The sequence below is a fragment of the Passer domesticus genome, chromosome 11 (assembly GCF_036417665.1).
Source record: "Passer domesticus isolate bPasDom1 chromosome 11, bPasDom1.hap1, whole genome shotgun sequence".
Taxonomy (NCBI): Eukaryota; Metazoa; Chordata; class Aves; order Passeriformes; family Passeridae; genus Passer; species Passer domesticus.
This window is the reverse complement of record NC_087484.1, coordinates 21,062,372-21,084,855: the sequence shown is the minus strand read 5'-3', so window position 1 is coordinate 21,084,855 and position 22,484 is coordinate 21,062,372. Positions and strand designations below refer to the sequence as shown.

The window sequence follows — 22,484 nt, the reverse complement described above, 5'->3', positions numbered from 1 at the left end:
GCTGCAGGGCCGGGCCTGGGCAGGCTCCAGAGCAGGCAGCTCCATCCCCTTCCCACCCAGGCCCTTACACTGCTCGGGCTGCAGCCTGAGCCCCCAGGCCACCCACGCACACAGGGGCTCTCTCCTGGAGAGGCCAGGGGACAAAAGGCCCAACTCTTGCCAGAACAGCCAGCTCCTTCCTTAGAGAGCAGCCTTGCTTCCATCCCAAGCTCTTCCTAACACCTGAACATCTCTGGGAACAGACTGTTCCTTTCAAGGCCAGCAAGAGCCCGAGGCAGCCTTGCTTCTGCCTCCCCCAGCTACCCCCAGTGAGTCAGAGCCACACAACAGTGACAACTCCATCAGCCACTACTCCCGACCTGTGCCTGCTGTGGAAGGAGAATTAAACTCTTTCAGACCAGAACAGTAATTGAATCAGTTTAATATACAGTCAGCATATTGTAAATGCACTTGAAACTTACAGTATTGCTAACAGACGTGGCCATTGAGCCCAAGACCACCTTTCTAGAAAGGCACAGAGAGGTAGGAGAGTTGGGGCATTTCCCCAGATTAGTTGCAAGTGAGAAGGTGCACATAAGACCTTCCTCCTGGAAGCACCAGATCACCAGAAACTTGTGCTCTTTGAGAGGACTGCTAATGTGCTGGGATAAGTGCATGCACCTGGAGTGACAGCCAAAGCCTCCTGCTAGCCCTTACGTCAGGAAACTCTTGCTGGCTTTTGCATATACTAAAAGAAAAAAAAAAAGAGGGGGAGGAAGAGCAGAAGAGGCTAGCTCTGTGTGCATGAAGTGTTCTTGGTGAGGCAGGAGTGAGGGAGATGTGTGACGTTGCTTTTGCCCTTGGCTGGGACAAGGACTGTTATGTGCATTGCTTTGGACACCACAACCACCCTGGGGTGAGTGAGGAAAAAATGCCCCATCTTCCAGTATTGTCACCATGGTTTCTTGCACCAGCAGGGCAAGAGCAAAGTCTGGGCAGACCAAGCACCTGGAGTGGGGACAATGGTGTCACCAAGGATTTGGGTCATCTTCTGTGGCAGTTGAAGTGGCACCATGGTGGTGGGGGGAAGCCTGGAGACTTGTGGCTCTGCAGAAGGCACTGTTCACCAGGGTGGGTGGGTGTGTCTGGAGATGCTAATTCTCAAATTTTGCGTAAGGGTTCTCTTCCTTGAACAGGCCTAGAAGAGAGAAGAGATTTGTTCAGACAGCAGCTCCCACAGTGGTCACAGCCAGCAAGAAAACCAGTCCTGGGAAATAACTCTTTGTCATTTGAGCATCCTCAAGCCTCCCAGCTGCAGTTCTCCCAAAACACCTGCTCTTACTTGTGCAGGGCCCACAGTCAGCACTGTTTCACTCTCCCCTTCTGCACAAGAGGAGACATCCATTGAGAAGCTTGACCTGATGGCAAACTCCTCTCCCAGGCAGCCCTTGTACAGTCCAGGTAAAGCAGCCTGCCTAATCTTCCAGAGCTCTCCCCTCTACACAGCCCTTCTGTCAGACTGGATTACAAGCAAAGAGCCCAGACCCAAATGAAATTAAAACTGTTCTTAGACTTGCTTCCCTGCTCCTGCATCGAGACTGGGAAATGGCAAGGCAGGGTATGGGGCTGACTTTTGGGCTAGCAACAAGCCATGTGCCATGCTGTTTGATGCTTTCCCAGCTCAACACTTCTGAAGAAGAGCCACAAAGGACAAGATTGCAAACTCTGGGGTCAGGCTGCAGCAAGACAACTCTGACATGGCAAGACAGACCCAGAGCACAGCCCTTCCACAGGCAGATGCTTCCCATACCAAGAGCTCCTTCAGGCACAGCTTTGCCTGCTCTTTCTTTCCTAAAGGATCCAGCCCATCCAGAGGCCCTGGAATCTCCTGCCTAACCTGGACCTGCAGTGGGCAGCAGCTGCAGGCAGAGGAAAGGTCTCTAGTTTTCCCTACAGCCCCTCCAAAGCCAGAGACCACCAAGTGCAGCATGCATGAGCCCAAGTGCTCCACAGCCAGACACTGGCAGAGCCCCTGGCAGCCCAAATGGGCAGGCTGGAGGGACAGCGCAACTTCCAAGTTGATGTTCTCCTCAGGCAGGTCCAGACCTGGCCCAGGTCTGTGGGACTCACCTGAGGGGCAGTTCAGCCCCAGGAGGGAGGCTGTGCACTCCCATCCCCAGGGGACTGAGACACCACTGCTGGCACAGAGGAGCAGAGGGATTGGGGTGGGATTGGTGCCTGCTCTGTGCTCCTGCAGCTGTGGGCATTCTGATTCCTACCTGGCCCCACACCTCAGACTGCTGGCTAACCACAGAATTACTGGAGGGCTGTGTCTGAAGGGTAACAGGATTATGATGGTGCTGTGTCTGCCAGCTTCTGCTTCTACCTTCTAGTCAAGCTCCATCAACTTCTCCCACGTGGTAAGCTTGGAGAACACATTCTGGAGAACATTATACACTTCCTCTTCCCTGTCCAGGAAAAATAGCCCTTGTATGGGCTCACACACCATGACCCCAGCATCTCTACACTTACTCTGAGCCAAGAGAAGCAGGGACCATATTTTCCCTGCTGGCCAGGTCTCATCTACAGCTGTAACCATGGCAAGGAGCACAGTTACAGAGGCTGCTTCATCTAAAGCTTAGTTTGAATCACTCATGTCAGCACTGTACCGTATTTTCTTCGGATTTCATCATGCCGTGATTTCATCTCCGCTCTCCTGCGAGAGGCAAACAAAAAAGCCATGAGTCAGTAACTGGTGGTACAAAAGGGAACAAGAAGAGCCAGAGCTCCTTGCTTATTCCCAAACAAGGGAGCTCCAGGCTGGCAGGTTTGCTCAGCCTGCCACCTCAGGGAGTCTCTGGGGACCACCAGAGCCCACACATCAGCAGCCCTCAGGGAGCTGCATACACAAAACTTGTGATGCTACATCCACGAGTCACCCCGGCGTGACACTCCTAATGAGGCTTGTGTGTGAGCTAGGGCTGAAGCAGCCACTGACTGCATGTGCTGAGCCCCACGTGCCTCCTGGCATCACATTTGATGGCACAGACAGCAGCCAAATCATCCTGCAGCCTCAGGGCCTGTGGTACAAACTCACCTCTCCTCCTGCCGCACCCGCCTCTTCTCCCGCTCCCTGGCTGCTCTCTCATCATCCTTGTCCGGCCTGGTGGACAGAAAAACCCCTTAGTGCACTCAGCACTCAGTCCTGCAGCAGCACACGGCTGCATCTGAGCTGCTCCACAATCAGGGCACCCCCCAATACTTACTTTTTGCTCTTTTTCTTACAACAGCAGCAGCAGCAGCAGACCCCCAACATGATCAGAAGTGTTCCTCCCACCACGGACATTGCAGTGATCAGGGCTTCAAAGTTCACTGAAGGATTTGACAAAAACGTGTTTAGCTCACACAGACACAGCTGTCTGGGGTTACAATACAGGATCACAGGATCATTAATGTTGGGAAAGCACTCATGATTCATCAAGTCCAACTGTTCCCCCAGCACTGCCAGGTCTTCCAGTAAACATGTCCCCAGGTGCAACAGCTCTGTGTTTTTTGAATGCTTCCAGGGATGCTACCGCTGCCCTGGGCAGCCTGTTCCACTGTCTGACCGCCCTCTGAGTGAAGAATCTTTTTCTTACTATCCAACCTAAACCTCCTCTGGTGCAATTTGAGGCCATTTCCTCTTATCCTACAGCCACTTTCTCTGATCTTGTTTATGAACATACAGCTACTGTCACCAGCAGCTTCAGTCACTGGGCTGGAGATGTGCAGCCACCTGGGAAAGCAAATGGACATTGTTAGCTGTGGATAACAATGTAGATAAACCTATGTAGACATAACAAGTGTTGGTACCCACAAATAAACACCAGCTGAGCACATGTCCCTGCTAACAGGAGCGCTCAGTTACTGGCAGGGAGAAACGCACTCAGGTCAAACTCCTCTGGCAGAAACAGGAGCAAAGCTATCTTAATCACTAATCCAGGTAAAAATTGAGGGAAAAAACCCAACAACTGAAGGCTTCAGGGCTAAGGAATCATCTCTGACAGGGAGGAATTACTGTCCATGGGAGCCAGCCTCAGAAGACATCTCTGATGAGATGAGCACTTAGCGGCATCTGAAGTCCTTGGGCAAGAGATAAACTGAAAAAAAATCTGTCAGGTTGGGGCCAGCAGTGCTGCTCAGGCAGCTGAGGGCCAAGTCCTGCTTCCTGCACCTGACTGCCACGTCTCCCCAGGGCTGGGGGGCTCTGCTTGCCCACACACAGAACAAAGCCTGCTGGAACATGGCGAGGCAGCAGCCGTGAGCCCTGGTCCCTGCTCATCCCACTCAGCTCCTGCAGTAATGGCAGTAGAGACACCAGCCAAAACTGACACATCTACATGCCAAGGATTTCAGGCAACAACAAAGAGGAGGTTCTTCCAAGTGTGGTTCAGGCTGTTCACAGAATTGTGCCTGTGGAAATATTTGTTTAGGAGCCGCTTTGCACACGACAGCCAGGCTACAGAAATCTCAGAGCACCTGAACCTGCACAGAGCACTTGAAGGTCATTTAGTCCAACTCCATCTTTCTCTAGACCAGCCTGCTCACAGTCCTATCCAGCCTGACCTTGAACGTTTCCAGGGATGGGGCATTCAGCACCTCTCTGGGCAACCTGTGCCACTGTCTCATCACCCTTATTGTAAGAAACTTCTTCCTTTTATCTGTTCTAAAGAGATCCTCTTTTAGGTACTCCAGCCTGAGCTGACTCCAGCAGTGTCAGTGCTTCTGAAACCCTTTTGGGGTTTCAGGATGAGCCTGGGGTTCAGCTCCCCCCTTCCCACACAGAGAGGTCTGAGGCAGAGCACCAGGCACTCCTCCAGCTGATGACAGAGGCTAAGTCACACACACCAAAAATGCAGAATCACATAAGAGCTAATCTCCCACAGGACTAATCTTCTCTATAGCGAGTTTTGCAAGCTAAGGAATGTGATCTTCGAAGCTACTCACATCAAAACTAGCACTTCAAGGTCTTACAGAAGTTTCAGAAAAGCATACCACAGGGCTCACAAAGAGGAGATTCTTCCTCCACAAGCATAAGAGCAGTATGAACTCTTGTGGGCAGACAGAGCCCAGCCTCAAGCACAAAAGATAACAGGCAACGGCAATTCAGCTCCAGGCTCCTCATCAAGGGGGTGGGTGAGTGCAACCAGGTCCCAGCTTGCTTCCTCCCTTCTCCACCCCCCAAACGCTGGCTCCTGTCTGAGCATGAACATGCACTAAGCTTGGTCTAAACAAGGCACCAATCTCTCCAGAAATCCTTCAGAAAACAGAGCAGCAGGGAGGAGAGGCAGCTGCCCACCAGAGAAAGCTCCCAGAGGAGAACTGCATGTGCAGGGGTAGTTTTAGAAGAGGTTTTTTCTCAGGTGGGTAAGAGCTGAGCAGGACCACAGTACACTCAGCTCTAGAAGCACACACAGGTTCCCAGAGAAGTCATCACACCTCTGGTTCCAGGAGCCCACCTGGGACAGCAGCCACGTGAAGAACCAGAAGCAGTGCACAGAGTGACCTGACAGCTGCAGAGGAGAGATCTGGGATTCAGACACCAGGAGGGCTGCCCAGGCCCACAGAGAACCTGCCACTCCTGTTCCCAGGCGCTAGCCATGTCTGGAGCCTCCATCACACCAAAGCATAAGGGATGTATTTTGGAGTAGCTAAATCCTCACAGGTCCTACTTGCCAGAAGGCAGGGAACTGCTCATACTCTGCTTCCCCGCCCACGCTTCAGGAAGTTTGCAGAACCTTGACTGCCTTCAGCCTGTCACTGCTACACTGGCAGAGAGCTGGGAGGCAGGGGAACCTCCCACAGCAGCAAGCACTGTCACAGCCACCAGCCAGGCTGGCACTCACCCCAGCAGACTCCCCAGCGCGCCGAGCGGAGCTCGCACAGGTCGGCCGGCGGGAGGATTCTTCGGACGGGGTACTCCATGCACCTCCTGCTGCTGGCACACCACAGGCACTAGGACACAGGAGCAGGCAGCACAGCGTTACTGCTGCACTGACAGCGACCCTCGCTTTGCTTGGCAGCCACAGCACAGGGCCACCTCTGCTGGCTCACGAGACAGCACCCAGCAGCAACAGGGCGCTCAGGAGTAAGAGCTGTGTGAGCACAGATCACACCAGGACAGGCAGGAGAGGGGAGTGCAGAGCTCTAGAGCAAGTAAAGATGCTGAGAATCCTTCTCCTGGCTTAGAATTGTAGACTGTCCTGAGCTGGAAGGGACTGATAAGGATCATCGAGCCAACTACTGACCCTGCCCAGGACAGCCTTAAGAATCCCACCATTAATAACACAAATCCTTTACGTTTATTTTTGAGATAAGAAGAAAGCCTTTGAGACAAAGCGCTCTACACACACAAAGCTGATGAGCAGGAGAGGTGTGCATGTGCCCAGCCACTACAGACCATCTGCGGAGCTTTGCATGCTCCTCTCCTGGTGGCTCCAATCCCCAACCCCAGCATTCAGTAGGGGTTTGGTCAAACTGGTTCTGGCTACATCAGCTGCAAGATCTGACTCAAGTTCAAGTTTGCTGATATCTGTTGACGCCGGCAACTATTTACAGACACGAACGGAACGGGACCACACCTGAACAGCGTCGTGAGCTGTTTATTTAAGAAGCATCAGTCTCATTACATGGCTATGGCAATGGATCGATGCGAGCAGCTCGCTATCCAGACAGAAGGCCAAGGAAACTTAATGTTACAACATATTATAAGATAGTTTCAGACCTAGTTTCAGCCAATTACATAGAGCAAAAGCATATTGACAGTCGTTCTATCCAACCACATGAAGCACACGTAGCTTTGGTTAAAACAATAGCAACTTTTTCTCTCATACAATGGTTCGTTTACAAAAGACAAAGCACAGAGCCCTATTCATATTTCACCTTCTAAATATTTACTAAAATATACTTTTTTGCAACTTTGAAAGCTAAACTACATAGCTTTATTGTTCTATTTCTCATGTCTTCGCTACTGCTGATATCTCTTTTCTGCTGCTTAAGCATTTCACTATCCTTACTGTCTCTGCGGCCTTTCTTTTTCCCACCTTTTCTAAAATCCTCTAATCCCATGGATTCCCACATCTGTGATAAGGCAGCAGGGACTGGCAGGACACCAGCACACATCCTGCACCCAGCCAGTGCCACGGCCCAGCTGCTGGAGGGGAACTTGACCAGCCAGCCCAGCCCACTCAGTCCCTTCTCCAAGCACATCGTCCATCCATCAGGAAGCAGCTCAGCAATTCCATTACTCTAATCAAAAAGCACACAACAAAACCCACCCAGTTTCTAGCAACCTCCTTCCAGAGCACCAGAGAGGGATTGCCCTCTCACCCTCATAGGTGGGTGGAATTTGCAGCATGTCTGGGACAAGGGCAGGGGACCAGCCCTGCTTCCAGGAAGGAAACTTTTTCAGCATGGTGAGAGGCTGGGAGCCTCACTGCTGCTACTCACAGTGACATTTTTCAGGCATTCTTCACAGCTCCTGTTCGTATACTGGCGACAATCTGCAGGAAGAAAACAAGACACCTCAGGACTTTGAAGAGCTTCAGTGGTTTAAAACTCTGGGCTCCTCCAAGCCTGCTCCTACCCACCACTGGGCCAGCAGCAGTGCATGCTGCTGCTGCAAGAGCCACCAGCTTCAGCACATGCTCCATGTCATGGTGGGAAGCCCAAATGCAAGGCAAGTTCTGCCTTGCTCTGCTGACAAAGCCCTAAGCTGCGAGTTCCTCTCTTGGGTTTTATTTCCCTAAAAGCCTGAGAATCTGCTGTGGCAGTAGGGCAGCCAGGGCACACAGCTAGAGTCGGTCTGGAGGGACCCTATGAGGATGAGGGCAAGCAGTGGCTGGGTGATACAGTCCTGTAGCACCAGATATGGAGCAGCTCAAGCAAACAAGCCCCAGACACAGAAGCTGCTGCCAGGAGAAGCAGAGGAGCACACAGGGACACACAGAGCCACAGATCCTGCAGGAGGCCTCCTGCTGCACACGAGGGCTGTACCCTACCCCAGCCAGTTCATCCAAATCCTCCTTCAGCAGGACACAGTCCAGGCAATGCAGCAGCACTGCAGCCAAAATCTGTGCTGATGTTCAGAACCTGTTTCCACCCCCATCTGGCGGAGGAAGACCCCAGTTTACAGACACAGGTGGCTCCCAGGAGCAGAGCCACCATGGATGCCACAGGACCAGAGCCACCATGGATGAAGGCATCCCCACAGGATGCATCCAGCTGGGCAGGGGAGTGGATAAGGTCTGAACCTGGACACAGGACAAACTGTTATGGTTGTTGCAGCACTTCGTGCTGGAAAATGAAGTATTGAGATTGTCTAAAAGAGACAGTCTCAAGAAAAGGGGAGACTTGAAAAATAACACAGAGACTAGAAATTTTCAGTTCCCCTGAAGTTGCTGAATAAAGCTTTGGGACTAACTAGAAAAAAGATAGAAGGATGTAAAGGTATGCACAAAGGAGGATAAATGTAGCTGGAACCAGTGGAGAAACAGACAGAGGACTAGAGAGGGGTTTTTTGTGAGCTACATAACTAAAACCAACAGTGCATGCCCAAAGAAAAAGTTCAAAGTAAGGTCACCAGTAATACTGAAGCCTTCAGTGAATATGACCACCAGACACCCCTTTAGATGACCTCCAGGACCAAAAAAGTAATTCCAGTAAAAGGCGAATGCATGCAAATTAGTTCTAGGAAAGTGGTGTTTGTGAATTAGCTAGGAGGTACCTTGTAATGAATATGTATGATCAGCATGGAATAAGTACCCTGTTGTGAACTCTCACCACACACATCACATTAAAGGAGATACTCTTCCATGTGTCCGACGCGGATAAAGAATGACTGCTTTCCAATGTTTCAAACGGAATAAAAAACTTTATTTCATAGCTAATATCCTAATATCCTAACATCCTAATATCCTGATGTCCTAATGTGCTAATGTCCTTATGTCCTAATGTCCTTTTGTCCTATATGTTCTAATGTCCTTATGTCCTAATGTCCTAATATCCTAATATCCTAGTATCCTAATATCCTAATATCCTAATATCCTAGTATCCTAATATCCTAATATCCTAATGTCCTAGTCTCCTAATATCCTAATATCCTAGTATCATAATAACCTAATATCCTATTATCCTAATATCCTAATATCCTAATATACTAATATCCTAATATCAATATCCTATCCTCTCCCCAAGTTTCTACAACTATATGGTTTCCCTCCAACAGCTCCTACTCTCCCAGTCTTGACGTCTGCCCAAACGTGTAGAAGAAACTAGACGAGGCCCGTCTCAGCATGCTGGTCTTCAGCTCAGACGGGCCGTGGAGGGTCCACATCACATCAGATGGCAGCGGGACGGTGTTGGTTGTCCCCTGCGGCCAGCGCTGCAATTCCCCTCGGTGGCCGCTGTCCCAGCCCGTTTCTTCGCAGGTCATCCTGCTCTCTGCGGGGACGCTGGCGGGGCACAGGGCTCGGTGCCCGGTCGCCATCAGCACGTCTTCTGCGCCGGCCACCTCCAGGAGCCGCATCCTCCTGCGCCTCCTGCTGCTGCCGCTGGCGCCACCGCGCCACGAAGGGATGGAGGCGGCGGCGGGGGCGACGCGGGGCCACCGGGGCTGGGTTGTCCTGGCCCTCCAGCACGCGGATGCTGCCGATGGGCCCTTGGCAGGTGGGGCAGGTGGCGGCGGCGTCGGTGGCAGCCTGGGGCTGGATGCAGGCGTGGCAGAACACGTGCCCGCAGGGCTCCACGGCAGCAGCGGGGTTGCGCAGGAAATCCACGCAGATGCGGCAGACACCCACGGCTCGTGGTGCTGATGGCTCCTGTCCCACCTCGGCCATTGCTGCTCCTGGGCTTGGCTGCTCTCAGCCGCTGGCAGGACTCGAAGGCTGGGCTCCCACTTCTGGAATTCAGAGGTTTCTCAGTCACTGGGAGCACTCGGAGGCTCCTCAGTCACTGACAGCACTCAGAGGTTCCTCAGTCACTAGGACTAAGAGGCTCCTCTTCACTCACTGGCAGAACTCCGAGGGTTGTCTTCACTTACTGGAGTCACTCAGAGGCTCCTCGGTCACTGGCAGTGCTCAGGTTCCTGGGTCACTGACAGCACTCGGAAGATCCACAGACACTGGTAGCACACAGGCTCCTCAGATGCTGGCAGCAGTGGAAGCTCCTCAGCTGCTCTGGGTCACAATGTGAGTGCTCCGGCACTACCCAACGCTGGTGGTTATAGTAACGCAAGTGTGTCATAATGGTCATGAGTGGTGACAACACAGGGTTCTTTCTGAGGGACACACCCAGGAGCCCCCCCACCCACAGAGATTCTATGGCACAAAACCCACCTGGCGGTGGGCTGCACCCCTCAGCGTTTGCCCAGATCCCTTCCCTTCTCTGCCAGTCACACCCACCAGGACCTGCAGAGATCCTGCTCTGCAGAGCTGCCTTCCATGGCGTGTGCTGGGGCTGCACCTCCTCAGCAGGAGCACTCTGCTCGGCCCTTGGTTGAGCTTCAGGAGGTTCCATCAGCCCATTTCTCCAGCTTGTTGAGGCCCTTGTGGGTGCAGAGTCACCCGCTGGTGTCTCAGCAACTCTTCCCACTGTAGGAAATTCAGCAAACTTGCTGAGGGTGCTCTGGGCCCCGTTATTCAGACCACTATCAAGAAGGAAGATGACCGGTCCCAGTACTGACGCCTGGGCTACACTGCTGATGATCAGCCTCTCTCTCAGCTTCATACTCTACTTAAAAACCAGTATCAACAGTTAAAATCACCTCCTCTCAGGGCAGAGCTTATTTGCAAAGTTCTGCCTCCCCCAAGCCTCCTGCTTTCTCCAAACTCATGAGAAATGTCTGATTGTTATAGATGAAAAATGAAAAATAGCCAATTTTAATAAAAATATAAAAAATAAAAATTATTTCACGACCGTAACACAGTCTCGACAGCCACCAATCAATCGGACAGCCGCCCCTGGGAGGTGACGTGGGTGAACGTGAGATTGGCCTCGCTAGCGCCAATTCCTCCCCGTCCACACTGGCTGCTCCAAGGCAGCAGTTCTTATACGGTTTATTTCGCCCGCGGCAGAGGCTGCACAAAGCCTCCGTCCGGGAATAGAATAATACACTTCCCTGATTCCCGGAATCCGGCATTCAGATGGAAGGTGTTGATGGCCCTGGTCCTCTCAGATAGGTGTCTTGTCTGGGCCATCATCGCTTGGGGTCACTGGGTGCAGGTCCTTGTGAATGCCCATCTCCTGTGCAGCAGAGTTTCCTTCACATGTAAATGTGGTGGTGCCTCTCTGTCCATCTGCCACGGTTTCACCATCCTGGGGAAGAATCTCTCCCCCGCCTTGTACACCAGTAGTTCATTTTATACATATATATATTGATATATCTTTTATTCCCACGAATTACTAACCATATTTATAACACTGACCATTTATCAGCCCCAGTGAGCATTTCCCCCTTCAAATACAGCAGCTCTGGCATACAGCATAGGATCTGTTGAATTGTTTGCTTCTTCCACCACTTTTCCTGAAATATACCTGAAATATACCTGGTATTTTCCTGGAAATACCATTGTAGCACTACACACTGACACCACCACTTGGAATAATTTGTGACCTTTGCAAGGAGACAGGTTGTTTGGCACAGACTCTCCAGCAGCAGGCACTTCAGGGCCTAGCTGCTGCTGCCACCATAGCCCTGCTGTGAAGGGAATGGAAGAGGCTGTGATGACAGCAGGCCGCCCCAGCACAGTTATCCACATGCAGCTGGGCAGCCTGTGCTCACAGCTCAGTCTGCCCCTGGGATTTCGCCTCTCAGAGTGCTGGCTGTTTGTCCCACCTTTCCTATCACATGGTTGGAATTGGCCTAGTGCCAGCTTTTTGTGGCCTTTATGTGCAGGGCTGTAGAAATCTCAGTCTCAAAGCCAAGCTCCCTGTTACATCTCACTAACCCCTTCTTTCCAAGTTCCCAGGGCATGGCCACATTCCATCCACCATCCATCCTGGCTCCCAGCAGGTCTCTCTGCTGCCCTGGCTCAGCAGAGGAGGACAGAGCCAGTCACAAGTGGGGTCTCAGGAAGAGGAACTTGCTTGCAGTTCCCTGATAGGTTTGCAGACATCACTCCTTAGCTCTAGGAGCAGGGCCAGTGGGAGCACTCAGGGTACCCAAAATGAATTTACTGGTCCCAGTTCCAGGACAGGACGGGGACTGGAGCCTGGTGCAGCCCAGCAGGGGAAAGGCAGCTCAAAAGGCTTTGGCACCAGCTGTCCCTGGACCTTGCTGGCTCTCAAGCAAAGGCCCCACAGCTTTCCCTGTGCCTTTGGCTGGCAGAGGCACCACGGGCCCTTTGGGCCAGCACATGAAGGACCCCTCTCAGCACTTTCCCTTCTCTTCACTGGGCTCCACAGTTCATCCTCCACGCACAAGGGATTCCAGCCACGCCGGGATCTGTGAATCATCACCTCCCTGCCGTGCACAGCCGGACACGGCGCTCTCGGCACCGCCCTGGCTCCTGCCCGGCAGCCCCGGGGCGCAGCCCCTGCCCGGACAGAAGGTGGGAGAGCAGCCACCACCAGAGCTCGGCAGAGTCAGGCCCTGTGTTCCTCCCACCCGAGCCTCTCCTGGCAGTAGCCGGCGACAATCTGGATTAAAAGTCACCCGCGAGCCCTGCCCCTGGGGCAGCAGGCAGGGCTCCCGGCGCCTCAGCTCCCCGAGCCCAGCTGGGGCCGCTGTGCTGAGCTCCACAAGCCCGGCCGTGCAGAGGGAGAGCTTCACCCCGGCCCACGGGAGCCTCCCCGGCAGGAGGCCACGGGCAGCTCTCCTCAGCCCAGACTCTCCCAGCCCTGCCCGGCCTGCACACGGGGCTGCGGCTGCTGCAGGGCCGGGCCTGGGCAGGCTCCAGAGCAGGCAGCTCCATCCCCTTCCCACCCAGGCCCTTACACTGCTCGGGCTGCAGCCTGAGCCCCCAGGCCACCCACGCACACAGGGGCTCTCTCCTGGAGAGGCCAGGGGACAAAAGGCCCAACTCTTGCCAGAACAGCCAGCTCCTTCCTTAGAGAGCAGCCTTGCTTCCATCCCAAGCTCTTCCTAACACCTGAACATCTCTGGGAACAGACTGTTCCTTTCAAGGCCAGCAAGAGCCCGAGGCAGCCTTGCTTCTGCCTCCCCCAGCTACCCCCAGTGAGTCAGAGCCACACAACAGTGACAACTCCATCAGCCACTACTCCCGACCTGTGCCTGCTGTGGAAGGAGAATTAAACTCTTTCAGACCAGAACAGTAATTGAATCAGTTTAATATACAGTCAGCATATTGTAAATGCACTTGAAACTTACAGTATTGCTAACAGACGTGGCCATTGAGCCCAAGACCACCTTTCTAGAAAGGCACAGAGAGGTAGGAGAGTTGGGGCATTTCCCCAGATTAGTTGCAAGTGAGAAGGTGCACATAAGACCTTCCTCCTGGAAGCACCAGATCACCAGAAACTTGTGCTCTTTGAGAGGACTGCTAATGTGCTGGGATAAGTGCATGCACCTGGAGTGACAGCCAAAGCCTCCTGCTAGCCCTTACGTCAGGAAACTCTTGCTGGCTTTTGCATATACTAAAAGAAAAAAAAAAAGAGGGGGAGGAAGAGCAGAAGAGGCTAGCTCTGTGTGCATGAAGTGTTCTTGGTGAGGCAGGAGTGAGGGAGATGTGTGACGTTGCTTTTGCCCTTGGCTGGGACAAGGACTGTTATGTGCATTGCTTTGGACACCACAACCACCCTGGGGTGAGTGAGGAAAAAATGCCCCATCTTCCAGTATTGTCACCATGGTTTCTTGCACCAGCAGGGCAAGAGCAAAGTCTGGGCAGACCAAGCACCTGGAGTGGGGACAATGGTGTCACCAAGGATTTGGGTCATCTTCTGTGGCAGTTGAAGTGGCACCATGGTGGTGGGGGGAAGCCTGGAGACTTGTGGCTCTGCAGAAGGCACTGTTCACCAGGGTGGGTGGGTGTGTCTGGAGATGCTAATTCTCAAATTTTGCGTAAGGGTTCTCTTCCTTGAACAGGCCTAGAAGAGAGAAGAGATTTGTTCAGACAGCAGCTCCCACAGTGGTCACAGCCAGCAAGAAAACCAGTCCTGGGAAATAACTCTTTGTCATTTGAGCATCCTCAAGCCTCCCAGCTGCAGTTCTCCCAAAACACCTGCTCTTACTTGTGCAGGGCCCACAGTCAGCACTGTTTCACTCTCCCCTTCTGCACAAGAGGAGACATCCATTGAGAAGCTTGACCTGATGGCAAACTCCTCTCCCAGGCAGCCCTTGTACAGTCCAGGTAAAGCAGCCTGCCTAATCTTCCAGAGCTCTCCCCTCTACACAGCCCTTCTGTCAGACTGGATTACAAGCAAAGAGCCCAGACCCAAATGAAATTAAAACTGTTCTTAGACTTGCTTCCCTGCTCCTGCATCGAGACTGGGAAATGGCAAGGCAGGGTATGGGGCTGACTTTTGGGCTAGCAACAAGCCATGTGCCATGCTGTTTGATGCTTTCCCAGCTCAACACTTCTGAAGAAGAGCCACAAAGGACAAGATTGCAAACTCTGGGGTCAGGCTGCAGCAAGACAACTCTGACATGGCAAGACAGACCCAGAGCACAGCCCTTCCACAGGCAGATGCTTCCCATACCAAGAGCTCCTTCAGGCACAGCTTTGCCTGCTCTTTCTTTCCTAAAGGATCCAGCCCATCCAGAGGCCCTGGAATCTCCTGCCTAACCTGGACCTGCAGTGGGCAGCAGCTGCAGGCAGAGGAAAGGTCTCTAGTTTTCCCTACAGCCCCTCCACAGCCAGAGACCACCAAGTGCAGCATGCATGAGCCCAAGTGCTCCACAGCCAGACACTGGCAGAGCCCCCGGCAGCCCCAGTGGGCAGGCTGGAGGGACAGCGCAATTTCCAAGTTGATGTTCTCCTCAGGCAGGTCCAGACCTGGCCCAGGTCTGTGGGACTCACCTGAGGGGCAGTTCAGCCCCAGGAGGGAGGCTGTGCACTCCCATCCCCAGGGGACTGAGACACCACTGCTGGCACAGAGGAGCAGAGGGATTGGGGTGGGATTGGTGCCTGCTCTGTGCTCCTGCAGCTGTGGGCATTCTGATTCCTACCTGGCCCCACACCTCAGACTGCTGGCTAACCACAGAATTACTGGAGGGATGTGTCTGAAGGGTAACAGGATTATGATGGTGCTGTGTCTGCCAGCTTCTGCTTCTACCTTCTAGTCAAGCTCCATCAACTTCTCCCACGTGGTAAGCTTGGAGAACACATTCTGGAGAACATTATACACTTCCTCTTCCCTGTCCAGGAAAAATAGCCCTTGTATGGGCTCACACACCATGACCCCAGCATCTCTACACTTACTCTGAGCCAAGAGAAGCAGGGACCATATTTTCCCTGCTGGCCAGGTCTCATCTACAGCTGTAACCATGGCAAGGAGCACAGTTACAGAGGCTGCTTCATCTAAAGCTTAGTTTGAATCACTCATGTCAGCACTGTACCGTATTTTCTTCGGATTTCATCATGCCGTGATTTCATCTCCGCTCTCCTGCGAGAGGCAAACAAAAAAGCCATGAGTCAGTAACTGGTGGTACAAAAGGGAACAAGAAGAGCCAGAGCTCCTTGCTTATTCCCAAACAAGGGAGCTCCAGGCTGGCAGGTTTGCTCAGCCTGCCACCTCAGGGAGTCTCTGGGGACCACCAGAGCCCACACATCAGCAGCCCTCAGGGAGCTGCATACACAAAACTTGTGATGCTACATCCACGAGTCACCCCGGCGTGACACTCCTAATGAGGCTTGTGTGTGAGCTAGGGCTGAAGCAGCCACTGACTGCATGTGCTGAGCCCCACGTGCCTCCTGGCATCACATTTGATGGCACAGACAGCAGCCAAATCATCCTGCAGCCTCAGGGCCTGTGGTACAAACTCACCTCTCCTCCTGCCGCACCCGCCTCTTCTCCCGCTCCCTGGCTGCTCTCTCATCATCCTTGTCCGGCCTGGTGGACAGAAAAACCCCTTAGTGCACTCAGCACTCAGTCCTGCAGCAGCACACGGCTGCATCTGAGCTGCTCCACAATCAGGGCACCCCCCAATACTTACTTTTTGCTCTTTTTCTTACAACAGCAGCAGCAGCAGCAGACCCCCAACATGATCAGAAGTGTTCCTCCCACCACGGACATTGCAGTGATCAGGGCTTCAAAGTTCACTGAAGGATTTGACAAAAACGTGTTTAGCTCACACAGACACAGCTGTCTGGGGTTACAATACAGGATCACAGGATCATTAATGTTGGGAAAGCACTCATGATTCATCAAGTCCAACTGTTCCCCCAGCACTGCCAGGTCTTCCAGTAAACATGTCCCCAGGTGCAACAGCTCTGTGTTTTTTGAATGCTTCCAGGGATGCTACCGCTGCCCTGGGCAGCCTGTTCCACTGTCTGACCGCCCTCTGAGTGAAGAATCTTTTTCTTACTATCCAACCTAAACCTCCTCTGGTGCAATTTGAGGCCATTTCCTCTTATCCTACAGCCACTTTCTCTGATCTTGTTTATGAACATACAGCTACTGTCACCAGCAGCTTCAGTCACTGGGCTGGAGATGTGCAGCCACCTGGGAAAGCAAATGGACATTGTTAGCTGTGGATAACAATGTAGATAAACCTATGTAGACATAACAAGTGTTGGTACCCACAAATAAACACCAGCTGAGCACATGTCCCTGCTAACAGGAGCGCTCAGTTACTGGCAGGGAGAAACGCACTCAGGTCAAACTCCTCTGGCAGAAACAGGAGCAAAGCTATCTTAATCACTAATCCAGGTAAAAATTGAGGGAAAAAACCCAACAACTGAAGGCTTCAGGGCTAAGGAATCATCTCTGACAGGGAGGAATTACTGTCCATGGGAGCCAGCCTCAGAAGACATCTCTGATGAGATGAGCACTTAGCGGCATCTGAAGTCCTTGGGCAAGAGATAAACTGAAAAAAAATCTGTCAGGTTGGGGCCAGCAGTGCTGCTCAGGCAGCTGAGGGCCAAGTCCTGCTTCCTGCACCTGACTGCCACGTCTCCCCAGGGCTGGGGGGCTCTGCTTGCCCACACACAGAACAAAGCCTGCTGGAGCATGGCGAGGCAGCAGCCGTGAGCCCTGGTCCCTGCTCATCCCACTCAGCTCCTGCAGTAATGGCAGTAGAGACACCAGCCAAAACTGACACATCTACATGCCAAGGATTTCAGGCAACAACAAAAAGGAGGTTCTCCCAAGTGTGGTTCAGGCTGTTCACAGAATTGTGCCTGTGGAAATATTTGTTTAGGAGCCGCTTTGCACACGACAGCCAGGCTACAGAAATCTCAGAGCACCTGAACCTGCACAGAGCACTTGAAGGTCATTTAGTCCAACTCCATCTTTCTCTAGACCAGGCTGCTCACAGTCCTATCCAGCCTGACCTTGAACGTTTCCAGGGATGGGGCATTCAGCACCTCTCTGGGCAACCTGTGCCACTGTCTCATCACCCTTATTGTAAGAAACTTCTTCCTTTTATCTGTTCTAAAGAGATCCTCTTTTAGGTACTCCAGCCTGAGCTGACTCCAGCAGTGTCAGTGCTTCTGAAACCCTTTTGGGGTTTCAGGATGAGCCTGGGGTTCAGCTCCCCCCTTCCCACACAGAGAGGTCTGAGGCAGAGCACCAGGCACTCCTCCAGCTGATGACAGAGGCTAAGTCACACACACCAAAAATGCAGAATCACATAAGAGCTAATCTCCCACAGGACTAATCTTCTCTATAGCGAGTTTTGCAAGCTAAGGAATGTGATCTTCGAAGCTACTCACATCAAAACTAGCACTTCAAGGTCTTACAGAAGTTTCAGAAAAGCATACCACAGGGCTCACAAAGAGGAGATTCTTCCTCCACAAGCATAAGAGCAGTATGAACTCTTGTGGGCAGACAGAGCCCAGCCTCAAGCACAAAAGATAACAGGCAACGGCAATTCAGCTCCAGGCTCCTCATCAAGGGGGTGGGTGAGTGCAACCAGGTCCCAGCTTGCTTCCTCCCTTCTCCACCCCCCAAACGCTGGCTCCTGTCTGTGCATGAACATGCACTAAGCTTGGTCTAAACAAGGCACCAATCTCTCCAGAAATCCTTCAGAAAACAGAGCAGCAGGGAGGAGAGGCAGCTGCCCACCAGAGAAAGCTCCCAGAGGAGAACTGCATGTGCAGGGGTAGTTTTAGAAGAGGTTTTTTCTCAGGTGGGTAAGAGCTGAGCAGGACCACAGTACACTCAGCTCTAGAAGCACACACAGGTTCCCAGAGAAGTCATCACACCTCTGGTTCCAGGAGCCCACCTGGGACAGCAGCCACGTGAAGAACCAGAAGCAGTGCACAGAGTGACCTGACAGCTGCAGAGGAGAGATCTGGGATTCAGACACCAGGAGGGCTGCCCAGGCCCACAGAGAACCTGCCACTCCTGTTCCCAGGCGCTAGCCATGTCTGGAGCCTCCATCACACCAAAGCATAAGGGATGTATTTTGGAGTAGCTAAATCCTCACAGGTCCTACTTGCCAGAAGGCAGGGAACTGCTCATACTCTGCTTCCCCGCCCACGCTTCAGGAAGTTTGCAGAACCTTGACTGCCTTCAGCCTGTCACTGCTACACTGGCAGAGAGCTGGGAGGCAGGGGAACCTCCCACAGCAGCAAGCACTGTCACAGCCACCAGCCAGGCTGGCACTCACCCCAGCAGACTCCCCAGCGCGCCGAGCGGAGCTCGCACAGGTCGGCCGGCGGGAGGATTCTTCGGACGGGGTACTCCATGCACCTCCTGCTGCTGGCACACCACAGGCACTAGGACACAGGAGCAGGCAGCACAGCGTTACTGCTGCACTGACAGCGACCCTCGCTTTGCTTGGCAGCCACAGCACAGGGCCACCTCTGCTGGCTCACGAGACAGCACCCAGCAGCAACAGGGCGCTCAGGAGTAAGAGCTGTGTGAGCACAGATCACACCAGGACAGGCAGGAGAGGGGAGTGCAGAGCTCTAGAGCAAGTAAAGATGCTGAGAATCCTTCTCCTGGCTTAGAATTGTAGACTGTCCTGAGCTGGAAGGGACTGATAAGGATCATCGAGCCAACTACTGACCCTGCCCAGGACAGCCTTAAGAATCCCACCATTAATAACACAAATCCTTTACGTTTATTTTTGAGATAAGAAGAAAGCCTTTGAGACAAAGCGCTCTACACACACAAAGCTGATGAGCAGGAGAGGTGTGCATGTGCCCAGCCACTACAGACCATCTGCGGAGCTTTGCATGCTCCTCTCCTGGTGGCTCCAATCCCCAACCCCAGCATTCAGTAGGGGTTTGGTCAAACTGGTTCTGGCTACATCAGCTGCAAGATCTGACTCAAGTTCAAGTTTGCTGATATCTGTTGACGCCGGCAACTATTTACAGACACGAACGGAACGGGACCACACCTGAACAGCGTCGTGAGCTGTTTATTTAAGAAGCATCAGTCTCATTACATGGCTATGGCAATGGATCGATGCGAGCAGCTCGCTATCCAGACAGAAGGCCAAGGAAACTTAATGTTACAACATATTATAAGATAGTTTCAGACCTAGTTTCAGCCAATTACATAGAGCAAAAGCATATTGACAGTCGTTCTATCCAACCACATGAAGCACACGTAGCTTTGGTTAAAACAATAGCAACTTTTTCTCTCATACAATGGTTCGTTTACAAAAGACAAAGCACAGAGCCCTATTCATATTTCACCTTCTAAATATTTACTAAAATATACTTTTTTGCAACTTTGAAAGCTAAACTACATAGCTTTATTGTTCTATTTCTCATGTCTTCGCTACTGCTGATATCTCTTTTCTGCTGCTTAAGCATTTCACTATCCTTACTGTCTCTGCGGCCTTTCTTTTTCCCACCTTTTCTAAAATCCTCTAATCCCATGGATTCCCACATCTGTGATAAGGCAGCAGGGACTGGCAGGACACCAGCACACATCCTGCACCCAGCCAGTGCCACGGCCCAGCTGCTGGAGGGGAACTTGACCAGCCAGCCCAGCCCACTCAGTCCCTTCTCCAAGCACATCGTCCATCCATCAGGAAGCAGCTCAGCAATTCCATTACTCTAATCAAAAAGCACACAACAAAACCCACCCAGTTTCTAGCAACCTCCTTCCAGAGCACCAGAGAGGGATTGCCCTCTCACCCTCATAGGTGGGTGGAATTTGCAGCATGTCTGGGACAAGGGCAGGGGACCAGCCCTGCTTCCAGGAAGGAAACTTTTTCAGCATGGTGAGAGGCTGGGAGCCTCACTGCTGCTACTCACAGTGACATTTTTCAGGCATTCTTCACAGCTCCTGTTCGTATACTGGCGACAATCTGCAGGAAGAAAACAAGACACCTCAGGACTTTGAAGAGCTTCAGTGGTTTAAAACTCTGGGCTCCTCCAAGCCTGCTCCTACCCACCACTGGGCCAGCAGCAGTGCATGCTGCTGCTGCAAGAGCCACCAGCTTCAGCACATGCTCCATGTCATGGTGGGAAGCCCAAATGCAAGGCAAGTTCTGCCTTGCTCTGCTGACAAAGCCCTAAGCTGCGAGTTCCTCTCTTGGGTTTTATTTCCCTAAAAGCCTGAGAATCTGCTGTGGCAGTAGGGCAGCCAGGGCACACAGCTAGAGTCGGTCTGGAGGGACCCTATGAGGATGAGGGCAAGCAGTGGCTGGGTGATACAGTCCTGTAGCACCAGATATGGAGCAGCTCAAGCAAACAAGCCCCAGACACAGAAGCTGCTGCCAGGAGAAGCAGAGGAGCACACAGGGACACACAGAGCCACAGATCCTGCAGGAGGCCTCCTGCTGCACACGAGGGCTGTACCCTACCCCAGCCAGTTCATCCAAATCCTCCTTCAGCAGGACACAGTCCAGGCAATGCAGCAGCACTGCAGCCAAAATCTGTGCTGATGTTCAGAACCTGTTTCCACCCCCATCTGGCGGAGGAAGACCCCAGTTTACAGACACAGGTGGCTCCCAGGAGCAGAGCCACCATGGATGCCACAGGACCAGAGCCACCATGGATGAAGGCATCCCCACAGGATGCATCCAGCTGGGCAGGGGAGTGGATAAGGTCTGAACCTGGACACAGGACAAACTGTTATGGTTGTTGCAGCACTTCGTGCTGGAAAATGAAGTATTGAGATTGTCTAAAAGAGACAGTCTCAAGAAAAGGGGAGACTTGAAAAATAACACAGAGACTAGAAATTTTCAGTTCCCCTGAAGTTGCTGAATAAAGCTTTGGGACTAACTAGAAAAAAGATAGAAGGATGTAAAGGTATGCACAAAGGAGGATAAATGTAGCTGGAACCAGTGGAGAAACAGACAGAGGACTAGAGAGGGGTTTTTTGTGAGCTACATAACTAAAACCAACAGTGCATGCCCAAAGAAAAAGTTCAAAGTAAGGTCACCAGTAATACTGAAGCCTTCAGTGAATATGACCACCAGACACCCCTTTAGATGACCTCCAGGACCAAAAAAGTAATTCCAGTAAAAGGCGAATGCATGCAAATTAGTTCTAGGAAAGTGGTGTTTGTGAATTAGCTAGGAGGTACCTTGTAATGAATATGTATGATCAGCATGGAATAAGTACCCTGTTGTGAACTCTCACCACACACATCACATTAAAGGAGATACTCTTCCATGTGTCCGACGCGGATAAAGAATGACTGCTTTCCAATGTTTCAAACGGAATAAAAAACTTTATTTCATAGCTAATATCCTAATATCCTAACATCCTAATATCCTGATGTCCTAATGTGCTAATGTCCTTATGTCCTAATGTCCTTTTGTCCTATATGTTCTAATGTCCTTATGTCCTAATGTCCTAATATCCTAATATCCTAGTATCCTAATATCCTAATATCCTAATATCCTAGTATCCTAATATCCTAATATCCTAATGTCCTAGTCTCCTAATATCCTAATATCCTAGTATCATAATAACCTAATATCCTATTATCCTAATATCCTAATATCCTAATATACTAATATCCTAATATCAATATCCTATCCTCTCCCCAAGTTTCTACAACTATATGGTTTCCCTCCAACAGCTCCTACTCTCCCAGTCTTGACGTCTGCCCAAACGTGTAGAAGAAACTAGACGAGGCCCGTCTCAGCATGCTGGTCTTCAGCTCAGACGGGCCGTGGAGGGTCCACATCACATCAGATGGCAGCGGGACGGTGTTGGTTGTCCCCTGCGGCCAGCGCTGCAATTCCCCTCGGTGGCCGCTGTCCCAGCCCGTTTCTTCGCAGGTCATCCTGCTCTCTGCGGGGACGCTGGCGGGGCACAGGGCTCGGTGCCCTGTCGCCATCAGCACGTCTTCGGCGCCGGCCACCTCCAGGAGCCGCATCCTCCTGCGCCTCCTGCTGCTGCCGCTGGCGCCACCGCGCCACGAAGGGATGGAGG

At 52.1% G+C, this 22,484-nt stretch overlaps 2 protein-coding genes across 6 annotated transcripts; both read right to left on the bottom strand.

Moving 5' to 3' along the window:
- Positions 1-1,434: 1,434 nt before the first annotated feature.
- On the bottom strand, positions 1,435-9,362 carry LOC135309565 (pituitary tumor-transforming gene 1 protein-interacting protein-like). Of its 3 annotated transcripts, XM_064435666.1 has the most exons (5): positions 5,865-9,362; positions 3,246-3,351; positions 3,077-3,142; positions 2,649-2,695; positions 1,435-1,898 (listed from the first exon to the last, which is right to left on the bottom strand). In XM_064435666.1, the coding sequence occupies exons 1-5, from the start codon at positions 5,941-5,943 to the stop codon at positions 1,831-1,833; spliced, it is 366 nt and encodes a 121-aa protein (XP_064291736.1). In that variant the 5' UTR covers positions 5,944-9,362; the 3' UTR covers positions 1,435-1,830. The 3 variants fall into 3 exon arrangements, 1 of the variants encoding a protein (XP_064291736.1); XR_010369795.1 differs by lacking the exons at positions 1,435-1,898; positions 2,649-2,695 and having other exon boundaries at positions 3,123-3,142; positions 5,478-9,362; XR_010369794.1 differs by lacking the exons at positions 1,435-1,898; positions 2,649-2,695 and having other exon boundaries at positions 3,124-3,351; positions 5,478-9,362.
- Positions 9,363-14,714: 5,352 nt separating this feature from the next.
- LOC135309564 (pituitary tumor-transforming gene 1 protein-interacting protein-like) lies at positions 14,715-22,246 on the bottom strand. Of its 3 annotated transcripts, XM_064435665.1 has the most exons (5): positions 18,749-22,246; positions 16,130-16,235; positions 15,961-16,026; positions 15,533-15,579; positions 14,715-14,782 (listed from the first exon to the last, which is right to left on the bottom strand). In XM_064435665.1, the coding sequence occupies exons 1-5, from the start codon at positions 18,825-18,827 to the stop codon at positions 14,715-14,717; spliced, it is 366 nt and encodes a 121-aa protein (XP_064291735.1). In that variant the 5' UTR covers positions 18,828-22,246. The 3 variants fall into 3 exon arrangements, 1 of the variants encoding a protein (XP_064291735.1); XR_010369793.1 differs by lacking the exon at positions 14,715-14,782 and having other exon boundaries at positions 15,401-16,026; positions 18,362-22,246; XR_010369792.1 differs by lacking the exon at positions 14,715-14,782 and having other exon boundaries at positions 15,401-16,235; positions 18,362-22,246.
- Between the last annotated feature and the right edge of the window lie 238 nt (positions 22,247-22,484).

Bases quoted from the DNA above. Each gene is read 5' to 3' on its own strand.
- LOC135309565 (XM_064435666.1), bottom strand. From the start codon at position 5,943: ATGGAGTACCCCGTCCGAAGAATCCTCCCGCCGGCCGACCTGTGCGAG. The intron at 3,352-5,864 runs GTGAGTGCCAGC...CAAATCCTTCAG, and splicing joins GCGCTGGGGAGTCTGCTGGG to TGAACTTTGAAGCCCTGATC. The intron at 2,696-3,076 runs GTGAGTTTGTAC...TGCCTCTCGCAG, and splicing joins CGGGTGCGGCAGGAGGAGAG to GAGAGCGGAGATGAAATCAC.
- LOC135309564 (XM_064435665.1), bottom strand. From the start codon at position 18,827: ATGGAGTACCCCGTCCGAAGAATCCTCCCGCCGGCCGACCTGTGCGAG. The intron at 16,236-18,748 runs GTGAGTGCCAGC...CAAATCCTTCAG, and splicing joins GCGCTGGGGAGTCTGCTGGG to TGAACTTTGAAGCCCTGATC. The intron at 15,580-15,960 runs GTGAGTTTGTAC...TGCCTCTCGCAG, and splicing joins CGGGTGCGGCAGGAGGAGAG to GAGAGCGGAGATGAAATCAC.